The sequence below is a fragment of the Canis lupus genome, chromosome 13 (genome assembly GCF_048164855.1).
Source record: "Canis lupus baileyi chromosome 13, mCanLup2.hap1, whole genome shotgun sequence".
Classification (NCBI taxonomy): domain Eukaryota; kingdom Metazoa; phylum Chordata; class Mammalia; order Carnivora; family Canidae; genus Canis; species Canis lupus.
The window spans coordinates 4,385,339-4,403,761 of record NC_132850.1 but is presented as its reverse complement, the minus strand read 5'-3'; the positions used below and the strand labels follow the sequence as shown (position 1 = coordinate 4,403,761).

The 18,423-nt window shown below is 41.4% G+C and overlaps 1 protein-coding gene across 5 annotated transcripts in view; it reads right to left on the bottom strand.

Moving 5' to 3' along the window:
• Positions 1-18,423, bottom strand: part of TRIT1 (tRNA isopentenyltransferase 1) — a 57,533-nt gene that overhangs the window by 1,511 nt on the left and 37,599 nt on the right. For 4 of the 5 annotated variants that reach the window (XM_072771765.1, XM_072771763.1, XM_072771766.1 and 1 more), the window contains 9 exons: positions 17,953-18,093; positions 11,858-11,956; positions 11,005-11,150; positions 8,492-8,634; positions 6,725-6,836; positions 6,234-6,346; positions 5,911-5,988; positions 2,817-2,926; positions 2,378-2,495 (listed from right to left, as the gene is read on the bottom strand). In XM_072771765.1, the coding sequence (XP_072627866.1) occupies positions 2,378-2,495; positions 2,817-2,926; positions 5,911-5,988; positions 6,234-6,346; positions 6,725-6,836; positions 8,492-8,634; positions 11,005-11,150; positions 11,858-11,956; positions 17,953-18,093 (1,060 nt within the window). The remainder of the gene's footprint in view (positions 1-2,377; positions 2,496-2,816; positions 2,927-5,910; positions 5,989-6,233; positions 6,347-6,724; positions 6,837-8,491; positions 8,635-11,004; positions 11,151-11,857; positions 11,957-17,952; positions 18,094-18,423) is intronic. The other variant, XR_012005310.1, reaches the window with a different exon arrangement.

The window sequence follows — 18,423 nt, the reverse complement described above, 5'->3', positions numbered from 1 at the left end:
TAACAGGAAGCATTCTTCTCTGTTGATCCTTTTTGAGGGTCCACAGAATCAGTAAAGCTGAAAGGCCACTGTTGCCTAATAACGATTTCTGACCTCTCACCCCAAAGAGTGTTCCCACCCTCTGACCAACTCATATTAGCCTCTTTTTACTTATTCTTTTTCAAGGAAATTTTCTTTGGAAGCCTCTAAAGAGAGAGATGACTAGATTAAATGATCTTTGATATATATTTAAAAAAAACAAACATCATTTTAAGGGTTTCACAGCAAAAATAATTTTTAAAAAAGGAAGAGGTTAGAAGAAAAGTTTACTTGGGGGGAAAAAGTCAGCTTTATTCTCCAGCTAGAGCCTAAGGCAAAAAAAAAAAAAGGGCTTCTGGCCTGGCTCTCCACGGCAGCAGGAGATGGGAGCAGGGACCTGACAGATGGCACTATAGAAGGGCTCACACAAGCTAAGCTCACAAAGGCTCACAAATGTTGTTTCTTTAAGGCTATCCCTGAAGGACATTCGACAAATCGAACCACTAAGTTTCCTTTAGAAAAAACAATCAGACACTCTCTTTCTCTTCCCCTTTCATCATTATAAACCAGTGACAATCGAGGCTTCTTCTGCCGTTAAGGCAAATCACAGCCATTCCCAGCCTCTGACAATGGAGTTCATTTTGCCAGTGTTACCAGTTAATAGAACTAATCATTCTATTGGTTGGTATGGGGAGAAAATTCTATTTCTAGGAGAATCTCATGAAAGGCAGTACTCTGAACAGAACGATTCCAGCTACTGGGTATCCTACAAGCCCTACTGTGCTCAAAAGGAGTAACCTTTTAAGAAGTCTCCAAATACAGCGTAAACTCAAGACTTGTAGGCCCTGGCCCTTTCTGGGCTTTGACCAGAGGACTACAAGAATCTGACAGGGGGGATCCCTGGGGGATGCTTCAGTGGTTTGACGCCTGCCTTCGGCCCAGGGTGTGGTCCTAGAGTGGTCCAGGATCGAGCCCCACATCGGGCTCCCTGCATGGAGCCTGCTTCTCCCTCTGCCTGCGCCTCTCTCTCTTTGTGTGTCTCTCATGGATAAATAAATAAAATCGAAAGAAAGAAAAGAAAAGAAAAGAAAAGAAAAGAAAAGAAAAGAAAAGAAAAGAAAAGAAAAGAAAAGAAAAGAAAAGAAAAGAAAAGAAAAGAAAAGAAAAGGGAAGGGAAGGGAAGGGAAGGGAAGGGAAGGGAAAAAAGAAAGAAAAGAAAAGAAAAGAAAAGAAAAGAAAAGAAAAGAAAAAAGAAAAGAAAAGAAAAGAAAAGAAAAGAAAAGAAAGAAGGAAGGAAGGAAGGAAGGAAGGAAGGAAGGAAGGAAGGAAGGAAGGAAGGAAGGAAGAAAGAAAGAAAGAAAGAAAGAAAGAAAGAAAGAAAGAAAGAAAGAAAGAAAGAAAGAAAGAAAAAAGCTGACAGGGGAGTGCAGTGTGACTATGGCAGAGCAGACCCAGGCTCTAAAAGACAGAGAGCCTTAGGTCAGTGCCCATGCTGGTTGGTCAGGAGTACCTTTAAAGACATCACCCTCTGACCACTTTCTCTATATAAGTCTTGCTTTCACAGCTTCTCTCTCTCTTTTTAAAGATTTATTTATTTACTTGAAAGAGGGAGTGTGTGTACGTATGTGGGGGGTAGAGCAGGCAGAGGGAGAGAATTCCCAAGCAGACTTTCCTCTGAGTGCTGAGCTCAATACAAGGGGGTGGAGGTGGTGTGGGGTTTTGCTTGCTGGATCCCAAGACCCTGAGATCATAACCTGAACTGAAACCAAGAGTCGGATGCTTAACCAACTGAGCCACCCAGATGCTCCTGCTCTCACAGGTTCTCTTAATGCTTTTTATCACAACTTTAGCAATCACCACCATTTCAATATATTACATTAAAGATTACCAGAGACCCCACTTTCAAAGAATGTACTCAGGAGGAGTAATTGCACTTCCTCCTCCCCTCTCAGCTGTTTCTGCTTCTCTGGTCTCTTGGGTGAGTTGGCTAGTTTCCCTTACAATCCCACCTCACCTGCACTGAGTTCTAAACATGAGGGGCCAAGAAACTCCTATAAGGTAGGATCAGGAAAGTCAAAGGGGCTCTGGAAACTTAACTACAGACCTGTCAGTATAAAATATCTACTCTAGCTGAAATTGGAGGGCAGATGATCTTCCTTTGAGATTCAGAATATAAAGATAACTCTTCAAAATGGGAACGTTGCCATGAAATGTGAGTACTTAGGGGCTCTTGGAGGAATCTGGCCATCCCTTTACAAGTAAGCAGACTCCAGCATTTAACCTACCGAAGACCTTAAATTTCACAAAGTCACTGTGAGTCACCCTCACAAATGTCTCCGTGCCCCTCCCCAGATCCTACCTGCCCATTCACGGTCCCCAATGATGATTCGATCACAGAGGTCACACATGTGATGACTTCTCCTGTTCTCTGTTTCATTGCATGGCATCTTTACTGGAGCAGCTGCAGGCTGGTGGCCCTGAAAGAACAAGGAGGGGGAGGGGAGAGAAGCAATCAACTCAAAAGAGATTTGGATCTCATTCTCTGATATTAAGGGGAGTGGGATTTTCCCAAGATTCCTTTTTCTCATCCCTGTTCTGGTGGACTACGGACAGATTTTAGCAACAACCTTTCTAAATGTGAAAGCAGAAACACAGCCTCCAGGGATCTAAGGGCAGCCAGCTCTTCTGCTCTATTCCATGGAAAAGAAAGCTTGGTTCCCTGACATGCCAACAAAGGTGCCAGCTAAGGAAAACTCTCTGAAAGCCAGACAACACACAGCACTGTGATTAATAATCACCTGGATGAAACTTTGCACGATTTCAAGAGCAGGTTCAAGAACACACTCTTCCCACTTCGAGACATCAGACACTTCTAAGCCATATACTGGGGGGACTCTGGGACCAGGTCCTAATGATGACAAAGAGAAGTTGTGAGAGGTCAGCCTCAAAGACCCAATCCATTCTGCTCCCAGGAGTCCAAAATCCTCAACGGAAATATATGGGGCCAAAGAATAAACATTCTGATCATGCCATTCATTCTAACCAGAAACATGAACCAAACAACTACATACAATCCAAGAATGATCTAGAAGGTTCACTGATCTGTAGCAAACAAGTCTAGCTGTATAATCCAGAGACCTCCAGAGACAGGATCTTCCAGATCAGTCAAAAAAACAGAACAGAGTAACAGCTCTAGTGACTACTGCGTGCGCAACCATATGAAGACAGCATACCATAGGAGTAAATAAACTAACAGCTCTAAGTAAATGCCTATTCTAAGTTGCCTATGATCTTAACAGTGATACTGCTCTTCTGGCAAGAGAGTTCGCAGCTTTCTTTAGGAGCAGACACTAGTCTCAGGTTTGTATATATCCCTTCAGCAGCACGGCCCTCATGAAACTTGTTGATACCATACCCATGATCAGGGACTGGGAACAGAAGAGTATCAGTCAATGAGCCACTAAATCTGAGAACTTTTAGAAAGAAGCCATGAAATTAAACTAGTTGAGCCCCTTCTTTTAGGAACAAGATCTAGAGGAGTATTCAAGAAACATCTTTTGGTAAATACTTCTGAGTGGAGAGACGACTAGAGACAGCCTAGAATACAGCTACAGGCATTCTGTCCCCTGGATCCAACCCTGTTTTGTCTCTGTTGGTAGCCTCCCCTGTCTATGGACACACTAAATTGCCTTCCACAGCTAGGTCAAGTCAGTTGCCTAAAGGCAAAAAGCATCTCCCCATGGACAAAAACATCAAAGTCCTTAGGATGCCAACGGCTGGCAGGTGCTGGCCTTTTGATTGTGCCAACCACAAGTAAGATTTTTCATAAAATGGACTGGGCCGCACCTGCCACCACACGGAAAGGTGAGACCGGGAGGGTGCAGGCAGCATCCACAGCACACCTGGCCTTGGCTAAGCTCTGCACCTGTTTCCAGGCCACTCTATATTTTCCTTTCCCCTCTGAGTCCTTTGTTGGGCTTCTGTGCCCTGTCTAAGCACCTTTCAACAAGTTCTCGGCTCCCAGCTGCTATTTCTGGCTTGGGTCCAAGGCCAAGTTGGGGCGGGGAAGTCCCCCTGGCTTCTTGCCAGAACCATGTCCCAGCAGACTAGCCCTGGCCAATCACACACGGCTCCTGGTTTACAAGGCAGCTGTGCCTTTCACTCTAGCACCAGGACTGTGCCGGCATACACATGAATGAGGAATGGGCAGATGATGCACTGTGCCATCAATCCCTCCTGACTCAGAGATGGGGGAGTTATTGTGGCTTTACCACAGGAGGAAGTTTCAAATCATTACAAAAAACAGCTTTTGTTGCAGACTAATTGTTAGCCCTGGAGAGAAGAGAAGCTGCATTAGAAATCTATAGTGAATTTCAGTTGATGCAATTCAATTTTGATTTTAGCTGAAGTAGAGAATTCTCCTATTTGACAGGACATGCAGAGAAACCAGGGTGAGTAGAAAGAAGTATAAAGAGCCTCTTGGTGCCAGAACTACCCTGGAGAGGTCTGGCAGAGAGTGAGAGCAGGAGAGAGAAATGCAACAATCCGTGGTCACAACATGGATTGAGGTGTTTCTGTTCAGAGACCCTGAAGAGCAGACAGTGGAGGCCTCAGCTGTCCTGATCTATAACTGAAAGCAGAAGTCTAACAGCAAAAGGCAAACAGGAAGATTCAGAAACATATTTAAAGAGTGCCTATAAGATAAAGTTGGTGTTTCATTTAATCTCCTTTAAATTAATCTCCTTTTAGCTCATAACCAGAAAATTTCTTACCCAAGGCCCAATACCAATGCTGTCTAGCTGAAATTATAGCTACAGGAAACAAGAAGCATGCTATAGAATACATTGCGGGGGGCGGGGGGAGTGGGTAGGGGGACAGGCCTGCTTTCAATACTGCTTATTCAGCTGGCAGATATTTGGCAAGATTTTTAACGTCTTGAAGCCTCCGTTGCCTTATCTGCAAAAATGAAAGAATAGCACCTATCTCACAGGCTTAGTAATATATGTATGGCACCAAATTTACTGTCAAGGACACAGAACAGGGTCAAGTGAAGGAGAATTTCTTTCCCTGTTGCTTAAAAGTGCTGTTCAGGGATCCCTGGGTGGCGCAGCGGTTTAGCGCCTGCCTTTGGCCCAGGGCGCGATCCTGGATACCCGGGATCGAATCCCACGTCGGGCTCCCGGTGCATGGAGCCTGCTTCTCCCTCTGCCTATGTCTCTGCCTCTCTCTCTCTCTCTGTATGACTATCATAAATAAATAAAAATTAAAAAAAAAAAAAAAAAAAAAAAAAAAAAAAAAAAGTGCTGTTCAATTGAAGGCAAACCTGCAGCAACTCTAAAGCACCACATACCTAAATGTGAAGGCAACACTGAGAGAACTGGTGAAGGTTTGGCTTTTTATACTGCTCATGTATCCTAAGAACGATTTTCTTTCTTTAAGCTTTCTTTTGTTGTTAGAAATCTCTACACCCAACATGGGGCCCAAACTCACAACACTGAGATCAAGAGTCACATGCTCTTCTAACTGAGCCAGTCGGGTACCCCAGAACCACTTTAATTAGGAAAGCCTACCTACAGAAATCTGACTGCACTCAAGGTACAAAATTTGAAGCTAAAATCAACCTTGAACACCGACCCTACGACGATGTTGCTGTTATGTTCTTATGTGTTTGTAGCCAACACCCATGTGTTCAACTTCTCATTGGAAAGATTTCATTTGTTTTCTGACACATTACAAAAAAGCATGGTCATTTATGCAGTAGACCCTCTCCCAGATCAGGTCCTCAAAGCTCAGGACAGGTCCAGAAACTAAAGTTCCTTTTCGCGGTGAGTTGAGGACAATCTATACTCTACTGGAAACAAACCCAGGGGTAAGGAAAAACATGAGACTTACTGCTCAAAAACCGATTTTTAACCCATCGGTTTTGCTTCCGGGCATATCTCTTAGTCACTTGTTTCAAAGACTCGATACCTGAAAGACATAGTAGGTCTAGTAACCTCTAAGTTCTGACCCAGGCAAAATGCAAGCCCTCCCAGCCCAGGAAAAGAGAAAATCAGCCATAGCAGCACCCTGGAGTACACTTGGTAGACAAAAATCTCAATTCTGAGCTGAAGGCCACTTGGGACTCTTTGGCCTCAGCTCTTTCTCAGATCATACCAGTAGGTACTCTGCCACCCAAGGATGTCCAAGTCTAGGTAAGATGGAGGAATTCACACCTTTCTTTAGGAGCTGGTTACTAGTCTCTGGTGTGCATTTTCCCTCAGTGACCAGGTACTCGTGAAATTCCTTGAAGCCAATGGATTGGAAGATACCATGTTGATAGTCCTGGCTGGGAATAGGAGAGCATCAGCGATGAGCCACTGCATCTGAGAGCTAGCAGGGGCTTTAGAGAGGATCTAGCTAAGCCATTTCATCTCATAGATGAGAAACTGAGATCCAGAGCAACTACTGTCTCTCTAAATTCTTCCTCCACCCCCCACCCCAACAGTTCCCTGGTTAGTTCCCTTGAAAATGAACTCCTGGGAATGTCTGACATATTAGAAAAGTGCAACTGTAACAAGTACACCAGACCTCCTTGCAACAAGCCTTGCCAACGCCAAGGACAAAGGCTAATAAACAAGTAGGTCCAAAGCCAGTACTCTATTTATGGCCTTTGGGCCATATGCAAGGGAGGGAGAGTAGGTTGAAGAAACGGCCAAATCCTCACCTGTTTTCTGCAACTTTCTTCTGATTATAGCGTCGGTGAAAATCTCTTAGTTCATCCAAGAGCCCAGCAGCTAGCATGTCATCCACCCTCTTATCCAAGCGCTCATCTAGAACTTCAATCACATTAGCCCATCAACCATCTAGTCTGTCATAGGTGCCCACTAGACACTTACACAGTGAGTGAATGGACAGGCTGCCACAAAGAGGAGCATTTATTCAAATGGAAGAAGGCATTTAAAGTCCAAGGATTATAGAATAATTCATATTATATTTGTCATACTTAAGACCAAACTTCAATACAAAACAGCCAAAATGAAGCACATGTCTTATTACATAAAGAGAAAGCAACTACAATTATAGCAACTAAGAAGGACAAATATTTTATTATGGAACATATATTCATTGTTTACTTTAGAGGCAGCTGAGACCCCTGCTTTACCTTTATTTATTCCCATCATATTTGTTACTTTAACTTTGTGTTCTTTTACATTTAAGAACTGACAGATGACACCTTGGACAGGAATAAGAAACATTAATACAAAGCCACCCTAGGTATCTCTTGAACTACTGAGCCAAACAAAGGAGAAAAGCAGAGTCAGGGGTCATAATCATTCAGATGTGGTGGTCAAAAACTTTACTATGATCAAAGGTAGTGGTCAGCTTTATTATGAATCAGATTCCATTATTTTATGCTAAATTGCAATACATGTTTTTATTTACAGAAATTTCATTTAAAAAATTAACTTTTTCTATAAACTTGTACCTGAGATTAATTTAACAGTAATTTTTCACCATTTCAACCATATTCTACATTATCTGCCATTGCTACTTCTCAGCCTGCAGTAACAGTAACCTTTTTTCCTATCTTCCTAGAAAGTTTGTATTTATTAAGGACTCACCACGTGTAACGCACAACTGAGCACTTTGTATGTTCTAATTAATCTAATCCTCAATCCATATATATATATATTACTATTATTATCATTAATTCCATTTTATAGAAGAGAAAATTGGGGCACAGGAAGGTTAACTAATTTGTCTTAAGTGGGTCTCTGATTGCCCTCAAGAGAATGCTCATCATCCTTTCTCTGTGGCCTTACAGCACTTTTTGGCCCAGAATTTATCACAAAGTAGTATCTATCTTTGCTGCCCCACTAGACTGGGAGCTCCTAAAAAGCAGGCACTGTCTCATATTCATCTCTGAAATCCAAGGACTATGCAGCATATCTAGCACTTTATTAGAGATGCTTACTAAATGTTAGCTGGATGAAAAAGTTAGTACTATCACAGGGCATTACCATACTTTACAAAAAAAAACCCAAAAAATATCATCAGGCTAGCTAATTAACCATCATATCCATTTCTGAGGCCTGCTGCTTCTAGAATAATCAGTGATACAGCCTCCATCTCATCAATCCAGGGAGGCAGACCTCCTTTCACAAAGCCTTCCTTCTCTTTCTCTTCAGACCTTCCCTGGATGGCAGTCTCTTACCCACCCTACCCATTTCATGTTATCCCACCCTTGGTATTTTATCCTAGTGCCAGGGCTACCCTTCTTCCCTTTCCAGACAGATACCTAGGGGAAGGGCACTGTGCCTTACTAAGTTAATGAAGAACAATAATTATAAAATTAATAGCTAACACTTGTTTAGTGCTTATTATGAGCCACTTGTGGTTCTGGGCATCTTATGCGTGTATATATACATATAATCACATATTATAACAAGCTCTATCTCAGATGGACTCTAAGGCATCAAAGGGCTTTTACCTGTCTGGTCAGCATGAAGCCAGAGGATGCAAAGATTAGGGAACTTCAGAGGGCCTCCGAGAGGACCACCACCTTCCTCCGCATGTTGACGATGAAGAAATTCACTATGAGAGATTCCTGTTTCTTCAAACACCTGCAAGCTCCTAAGCCATTTAAGGGGACAGCGGGGGGGAATACCCATAAAAACCATTAGAAAATATTCATTCTCAAATGAGACAAGGAGAAAGGTTATTTATTACAAACACCTCTTTCTCATTTTCACTGATAAGCCCCCAAAGCCATGAAGGCCTGGAGTCACTCCAATCCTATAGCTACCCAGAAAATAGTTCCAAAGAAAATTTTAGATAAAGTAAGACTAATACTATTCTTGTAAACATATATTAATTTTTCTGAACTCAGGTTCAGAAACAACAGGCTTCTTCTACACAAATAGAATGGGACACACTCACCTTCAGGTAAGCAATAAAAGAGCTTATTTGGAAGACTGTTACAAGCCAGCAAGTCCAGTCTTGCTGGAATGTCTTTCCCACAGTACAAAAGTATGTTGTATATCCAGCTCATCAACCTTTTTTTTTTTTTTTTAACATAGGTCTAGAATTAATGAAGAGCACTTCTGACTGATTTGGTACTCTACTAGCACAAAGACCACTGAAGAAAGAACTCAGATACTTATTCTTCAGCCACCATCCACTCTGTCTGCCTCTATTAGATTATGCAGGTAATATAACTCTCATACCTACACTACACCACTCTGAGTGGTGGCAACTTATCAGCTTGAAAGTGATCTTTCCCTCCCTGACCCAATTCTACTTCCTGAATCCCTAACACGAGAGTAGAGACCCCCTGTTTCTGTACCAATGCTCACTCAAAGAGGACCTGTGAGGAAAAATTGTAATAGATAATCTCATTTATCTGGAGGTTAGAATATAGTCTCAAACTAAAAGAAAGATGAACAAAGTCCTCCAGTCCTCTCTAAAGAAGAGACTAGAGCTCTTGCTTAGAACCTATTGACTTGGGGTTCCTGGGTGGCTCAGCGGTTGATCATATGCCTTTGGTTGAGGGCGTGATCCAGATCCTGGATCCCAGGATCATGTCCCACATTGGGTTCCTTGCATCGAGCCTGCTTCTCCCTCTGCCTCTGTGTCTCTCATGAATAAACAGAATCTTAAAAAAAAAAAAAAAAAAAAGAACCTATTGACTCTTACTAGGACACAATTCTTGGCTCTAGTTTAGAAATAGCAAAATGAGGAGAGGTGATAAAAAAGAACTCATTAATAAAAGGAGAAGATAATAAAGACCAAGCTCTAGAATCACATCATAAAACAATATAAAAATGAATGTTCATCATTAAGTTTCTGTTTTCTAAAAACTTTTGAAAGATCTCTATTAAAATGTTTTAAAATAAATGTTTAGATACTGAAGGTATAAACTTCATTTATCTAGAACATGCATTATCACCCGGGGTGATACTGCTCTCAAGGGGGCAAAAAAACTTAGATATTACAGTGGTATGACCCTCTGAGGGCAATCATACCCAAAGAAATATTATTCTTTAGTACTAAACTTCATGGAGAACAGGGAGGGAGGGAAGTACAATTAGGAAAAAATTTCTAAAAAGGCACTGGGTACATGTAGGGTGGTGGGGGATAATGAAAAAGGATTAAGAAACACTGATCTAAAACATTCATTTAAGTGGACTATTTCACAATCCCTATCAATACCAGGTGGTTCTATAATATTTAATCTGCATAATCAACCATCCTTCATTAGACCCTCTACTTTGCTAGATATGGTATCACTCCCAACACTGCAGAAAAATAAACCTAACACACAAGACTGCGATTTCAAAGCAACCTAAGAGGGATTGGCTCAGTGGTTGAGTGTCTGCCTTTGGCTCAAGGCATAATCCCCGAGTCCCGGGATTGAGTCCTGCATCAGGCTCCCCGCAGGAAGCCTGCTTCTCCCTCTGCCTGTGTCTCTGTGTCTCTCATGAATAAATAAATAAAATCTTAAAAAAAAAACACTAAGAAAACATGACCTTATGAGTTCATTCACCACCTCTTCAAGAAAACCTCCATATGTGAAGATGAGCAGGTCTACGAGACAGGTTCATAAAATCTACCTCCCACTGGGAAAGCTGCTGGGGCAGAACTCAGCATTACACCATCAATTATGAAACTCAAATCACAATGTAAACCAACTGCATGCCAGAAAAAATTTATATGAAAACTGTTATACAAGCAAAGATCAAATAGAAAATGAAGCACAATTACCTAGGCCCTAGGGAAAACTCTATTGTATTATACATTTTAAATTAACAACAAAGTTGGATGCAATTATTTATTGAGGGAGTTGGACTGAGGCAGTACCTCAGGGCCTCATGACCTGTGGGCTGGGAACACACCAATCTCCACTTCCTGCTATTACCAAACCCCTCTCATTACCCAGGTGCACTGAAGAACTGGCTCCCCAACTCCAGAGGGACTCGGCTCAGTAGGCCCAGGCTTTCTTACCTGGCTACTTTGCGCTTGTCATGCGGGTGCAGCTTGGCAGCCATTTCTGGGTCCACTTGGCTTAGGCGTTTGTGGAGTGCATGGCCATCCTCCTTTTCAAGCTCTACCTTCCGGTCAATCACTTTCTCAGTGCCCATCTCCTGGGGCTATTAAAAGAAGGTTTAGAAGTAAATTTAATTCAACGGTTCAACAAGCATTGCAACAGTATATATGCCAGGTGCTTTGCTGGGAGTTAGAAATACAGAACAGAGAGAAATCAGAAGGTCTTGCCATATAGTGAGAGACAGATCATAGAAAATTCCAATACACCGTGGTAGTGTTGTGAGACCACAGCACACAAAGGACTTACTGCTGAGCGAAGTACTCAGGTACCTGCTTCCTTGTCAGAAGTACAAACAGGAACCAGGGCTAACACATCTGTATGAACATATCTAGGAGCCCAGTCTTCTCAGTAAGTGACCAGAGTGGATCAGGATTGCCTGCACAATACAGTTTGCAAAGCCTCCCCCTAGGCAATAGCATCTCCATACGAAAGGTTAGTGTTGGGCATCTCACTGATGTACAGATTGTTACAGCCAGGAAATGCTGAGTCAGACTGATGTACTGTTAACTTACATGGAGATGCTAATTAATTCACAGAGGAGCATTTTTCCCACACACAGCCCCTGCCCTCAGGCCACCCTGCAGGAGCACACTTCACATATGGAGGTGGCATTTGCTTCAGAATATTAAGTAAGAAAATTACACTTGCTGAGTTTAAGAAATAGACAAGAGTCAACTTTCCTCCCACTAAAATTAGCTGGCAAGAAAGAGGACCCATTTCCTCAGTGACTTATAAAGGAACTAAACATACCTTAGTATTGACAAGAACTTTCCAGAGCAGAGACTCAATGTAGTAATTGGTTCCTCCCACGACAATAGGAATTTTGTCTCGGGCAAATATATCTTCAATGTGAATGTTAAGAAAGACATCACAATATTTAATATCAAGAAGAGCATCCTGACTCACTTGGGAAGGAGGATATTAGCAAGAAACCACACTCATTTATTCGTCTGGAGAACAGAGAAGAAAGGGTGGAAACCAAGATGAACTGATACCAGTCTTCACCCTCTCCCATGAGTTCCCAGAAGCATTTCCCATTAGTTCTGGAGGGACTTGCATAAACCAGATACAAACACATGATGGTAATTCCTTTCAGTTCTAGAAGTTTCTAGGCCTCGCTGCTACAATTCAAAGCTTGCTTGGTATTCCAAATCAGTTTAATGAGCACAAGCCCAAGGGCTCTCAGAGAAACAAGTGTCAGCTGCTCAGGAAGCCACCAAGGTGACATCCATTCTGTGACTGCCTTCTACAATAAAATACAAGCTGGTTTCCCTACACCACGGTTCCTAGACTCAGTCAGTCCCCACCATTACATAGTAATACTGCACATTTCAGCCCCACTTGAGACTCCACCAGTAAACTGGGAAGCACAGGTTCTGAAGACAAATAGATCTCAACTACCAGCTCCAACTCTGACAAGTTATTCAGCCTGAGCTTCAGTTTTCTCACCTGTAAAATTCTCTTGAAGTCTAAGGAGCATTAAATGTGATGAGGCATATAAATCCCCTACCATGATGCCCGAAATATTTGCTTTCAATTGAGTAAGCACTGAATTTACTTGAGCCACTATTGTTTTTATATCCCCACTACTTTAAATTCTTCTCTTTAGAATCTCTGTTGAACAGATAATTATCTGCTTTATGGAGGGCTTTGCTTCTGAGGATAATTGATAAAAAGAGACTTTCGACCTAGACAAAGACTGACTCATTTATACCTTTCTTCCCCTTGCCAGCCTGTCTGTGCACCCAGAGATAGATGACCTCTTTTCTATCAGAAGCCCACTAACCCCAGAGAGGCTGGGTGGGGTGGGAAGAAAGCTGTTACAAATCAAGGATCTTAAAGAAGAAACATTGTTTCTTTTGTTTTGTTTTGTTTTAAAAATTTTATTTATTTATTCATGAGAGACAGAGAAGACAGAGACATAGGCAGAGGAAGAAGCAGGCTCCATGCAAGGAGCCCAATGTGGGACTCCATCCCGGAACTCCAGTATCATGCCCTGGACCAAAGGCTCAACCTGGACTCAACTGCTGAGCCACCCAAGTATCCCTTTCTATTTGTTTTTTTAAAAAAGAAATACTGGGGTGTCTGGGTGGCTCAGTTGGTTGAGCATCTGCCTTCAGCTCAGGTCGTGATCCCTGGGTCCTGGGATTGGCCCCTTGTCAGGCTCCCTGCTCACTGGGGAGCCTGCTTCTCTCTCTCTCCCCCACACTTGTGCTCTCTCTGTCTCTCTCAAATAAATAAAATCTTTAAAAAAGAGAGAGAGGGACGCCTGGGTGGCTCAGCGGTTGAGCGTCTGCCTTTGGCTCAGGGCATGATCCCAGGATCTGGGATCAAGTCCCACATCAGGCTCCCTGCATGGAGCCTGCTTCTCCCTCTGCCTGTGTCTCTGCCTCTCTCTCTCTCTCATGAATAAATAAATAAATAAAATCTTTAAAAAAAATAAAAATAAAAAAATAAGAGAGAGAGAGAGAGGAAATACTATATTCCCCCTATTAAGTATAAGGAGCATACACAATTACAGTAATTATAATAAACATTCAAGTATATACTATGAGTGACAAAGGGAGAAGGACCAAAGAAAGTAAAAAGGGAAGGGGTAAATGGTGAGATGCCAAAGAGAGAGAGTGGAAAAGAGAGAAGGAGAATGGGATAGGAGATATTTGGTGGGAAAAGGTTTAACTTGTTTGCCCAAGCCATGAAACAACTGGACAAAATCCTTCTCTCTGGGCCTCAGTATCTAATACCTTACCTAGCCTGTCAAAACAAGGTTAATTGGATATTTCTTAAGGTACTTTCAGTTTTGACATTCTGATTTTAGATTCTTACCTAAGCTCAAAAATATCCGATCCTGTAAGTGATGATTAAGTCATCCCCTGCTGCCCTCTGAAAACTCCACTTTCTCTAAGTTCTTTCTGAATAACCAAACTGTCTTAAAGCAACAACATACATTCAGTGTTATGTTTTAATTTGTCAAGGGCATTCATATATATTATTTCATCTGATACAACTGTCTCGTATAGCAGGTAGGGCAAGAATTATCTACATTTTAATATCTGCCTATTTGATAGGCAAAAAAAATATGATCTCACTATTTTGATCTGCATGGCCTTAACAGCAAGGATAAAACCCTTTTCTCCATTTACCATCATTTCTATTTCTTCCTTTGTGAATTATTATTACTCAAGCCCTTTAAGAATTTTTCATATTGGGGATCCCTGGGTGGCGCAGCGGTTTGGCGCCTGCCTTTGGCCCAGGGCGCGATCCTGGAGACCCGGGATCGAATCCCACATCAGGCTCCCAGTGCATGGAGCCTGCTTCTCCCTCTGTCTGTGTCTCTGCCTCTCTCTCTCTCTCTCTCTGTGACTATCATAAATAAATAAAAAAAAAAATTAAAAAAAAAAAAAAGAATTTTTCATATTGATTCATATGAGTTCTTCATATATTAAGGATATGAACTATTCACTTTTCCTAGGTTACAAGTATTTTTCCTCTGGCTTATAGTCTGTTTTTTAATTTTGTTTATAGCAGGCTAATTTTTTAAAAATTATAAAATATTTAATATACACAAAAGAACATCCATACATTATGAAGCCTAATAATAAACACTCATGAACTCAAGGTAAGAAAAGGAATATTATTAATTCTTTTGAAGCTTCTTTTTTTTTTAATTTTTTTTTTATTTATTTATGATAGTCACAGAGAGAGAGAGAGAGAGGCAGAGACATAGGCAGAGGGAGTAGCAGGCTCCATGCACCAGGAGCCTGATGTGGGATTCAATCCCAGGTCTCCAGGATCACGCCCTGGGCCAAAGGCAGGCACCAAACCGCTGTGCCACCCAGGGATCCCTCTTTTGAAGCTTCTTGTGTATTCATTCCCACTCCAACCCCCTACACTTCCCCTCTCTGCAGGGAAACCTGAGATTCGCTATCCTGAATTGTTTGGTTTTCTTGTTATCATTCCATTGCTTTTCTTTATGTTATTCCTTATGTATATATAACCCCCTAAAAAATACATTGGTTAGTTTTGCTTGCTTTTTAACTTTTATAATAAATGGTATGAGTGTATATGCATCCTTCTAGAATTTCTCATATTTTATAATGTTTCTGAAATTCTCCCACATTAATTGCTGCACGCAGCTACAATGTATTCACTTTCACTGCTGAAAAAGCACTTTTATGAACAAAGCAAATTTTACACATTCTTCTGTAAGTAAGAATCTAGGTGTTTGTTTTTGCCATTAAGAGCAATGCTGCTATGAATGAGATCTACCATCTATCTCCAGTTATACTCGTGGCAAGGTTACTCTAGGGTGGACACACATTCTTGCCAATACAAATTCTTAATTCGTACATACTCAAAGCTAGCTACTTTCCTTTAAAGAATCCTCTTTTTTTTTTTTTTTTTTTAATTTATTTATGATAGTCACACACAGAGATAGAGAGGCAAAGACACAAGCAGAGGGAAAAGCAGGCTCCATGCACCGGGAGCCCGACGTGGGATTCGATCCCGGGTCTCCAGGATCATGCCCTGGGCCAAAGGCAGGAGCCAAACCGCTGCACCACCCAGGGATCCCTTCCTTTAAAAAAGGAGAAGGTGGTACCTGGGTGGTATAGTTGGTTGAGCACCTGACACTTGGTTTTGACTCAGGTCATGATCTCAGGGTCCTAGGATGGAGCCCCACATCAGGCAGGGAGTCTGCTTGAGATTCTTGCTATCTCTCCCTTTGCCCCTCCCACTTGTGCTCTAATAAATAAATCTTAAAAAAAAAAAAAAAAAGGTTATATGGAAGGATGGTGGTGATGGTTGCACTATAATGTGAATGTATTCAACACAACTGAAATGTACATTTTAAAATGGTTAAGTGGTAGGCAGCCTGGGTGGCTCAGCGGTTTAGCGCTGCCTTCGGCCCAGGGCCTGATCCTGGAGACCCAGGATCGAGTCCCACGTCGGGCTTCCTGCATGGAACCTGCTTCTCCCTCTGCCTGTGTCTCTGCCTCTCTCTCTCGCTGTCTCTCATGAATAAATAAATAAAATCTTGGAAAAATAGGGGATCCCTGGGTGATTCAGCGGTTTAGCACCTGCCTTTGGCCCAGGGCGTGATCCTGGAGTCCTAGGATTGAGTCCCGCGTCAGGCTCCCGGCGGAGAGCCTGCTTCTCCCTCTGCCTGTGTCTCTGCCTCTCTCTCTCTCTCTCTCTGTCTATCATGAATAAATAAATTAAATAAATTAATCTTAAAAAAAAAAAGAAAATCTTGAAAAAATAAAATAATATAAAATAAAATAGTTAAGTGGTAAATTCTGTATTTTAACATAGTAAAATAAAGAAAAACTGAGTTTAAAAATCCATTTAAAAACCCTTTACCAAAAAAAAAAAAACTTTTCCCTACTCTAAATCATAGAACTACTCAATTCTATATTATCCCATTTGTTTCAAAGTTTCATTAAAAATACACGTATTTAACTCTGAGATCCATCTGCAATGTCATATATGAGATTGTGATTTTATTTTTTCCCAAAAAATTAGCTATTCCAGGAATAATTATTAACTACTATATTATTTCTCTACTGTTTCAAATGCCATCTTTTTAAAAAATATTTTATTTATTTATTCATGAGAGACACATAGAGAGAGAGAGGCAGAGACACAGGCAGAGGAAGAAGCAGGCTCCAAGCAGGAAGCCCAATGTGAGATTCGATCCCAGGACTTCAGGATCACGCCCTGAGCCAAACGCAGATGCTCAACCGCTGAGCCACCCCGGCGTTCCTCAAATGCCACCTTGATCATTAGGTAAATATATATATCCATTTGAATTTGTACCTGAGTTTTCTATTCTGTGTCATATATTTATCTAGTATAAGTTCCATGTTATTATAACTATTATGAATTTTCCTTATATTTTAATATCTGGCAGTCCAATTTTTTTTTTTTTTTTTTAAGTAATCTCTAACCCAATGTGGGGCTTGGACTCACAACCTGGAAATTAAGAGTTGCATGCTCTACCAACAGAGCCAGCCAGGCACCCCACCTGGAAGTCTGGACAATTAAAATATAAGGACAGTCTCCCTTATAGTATTCTTTTTTCAAAATTTATTGGTGTTGAAACTAACACTATATGTTAACTGTACTGGAATTAATTTTAAAATAAACAAGGGGCACCTTGGGTGGCTCAGCTGGTTAAGCATCCGACTCTTGATCTTAGCTCAGGTCTTCAATACAGGGTTGTAAGTTCAAGTCTCATGTTGGGCTCCATGCTGGGTATAGAGCCTAATCAATCAATCAAAGATCACTGATCATAGGAAAAAAAATTTTTTTTTATTGTTTTGCAGTCCTCACCCAACAATCCCTATTCAATTCTAAATGTAAGTAACTCCATTATATCTATAAATTGATTTTGCATCCCCATTTAAAGGATGAGAAACTGGAACTGAGTGGGGTAAATGCTCTACTCAATAAAATTCACTTGGTCCAAAGGTTCTGGAACTAGAGAACAGATTTTCTAATTCCTAAATCAGTGCTGTCTTCACTAAAACTGCTTCTGAAATTGTAATATGTATATGAATCACCTGGGACTCTTGTGAAATGTAGATTCTGATTCAGTAGTTTTGGAGTGAGGCCCAAATTCAGCATTTCTAATAAGCACCTAAGGGATGGCTGATGCTGCAGTCTGATGACTCTGAGAAGCAAGAGCATTCTATTTTTGATCCATATAGTTCTGATGGGGGTGCTATCTATTGGTTGTTATGTCTTGGGTGCCCCTGGTTTTAAGAAACTCACTGAAAAGAAAACTTCTCTTGGCTTGGGCTGCCTTGTACCCACCAAATCTAGTTGCTCTTTCATAAGGATATTAGAGCTGTTGCTTTGTTCCTGAAGTCCACAACTGTGTAATTTGTCACGAGAGGATCCACAAAGCTGATCATGTGGTGCTGGCACATTCTCTGCTCTTGGGCAGTAACCTTGTTCGTGATGATGTCCAGGCCTTCATAAACCTAGGGAGGGGAAAGAAAATTAGCATGAGAAAGTAAGTCACCTGCCTCCATAAAACGCAAACTTCATAAGTAGCAATGGTGATCTGTTCCTCCCTCTAGCCAAACACGGGACTGACCCAAAGCACCAGAATAGATGTGTTTCTAAGCACATGTGTTGAGAGAATAGCAGACCTACAAACACCCAAGATAAAGGAAGCAAAAGAAAACAGAACACTGGCTTTCTTATCAAACAGTGGCTATTAGCTTAGACTTAAAGATAAAAAGTGTATGTAAATCAATGGTCAAGTAAGAACTAATTCCGCAGGATTAACTGGACGTTCTTTAGGTTCT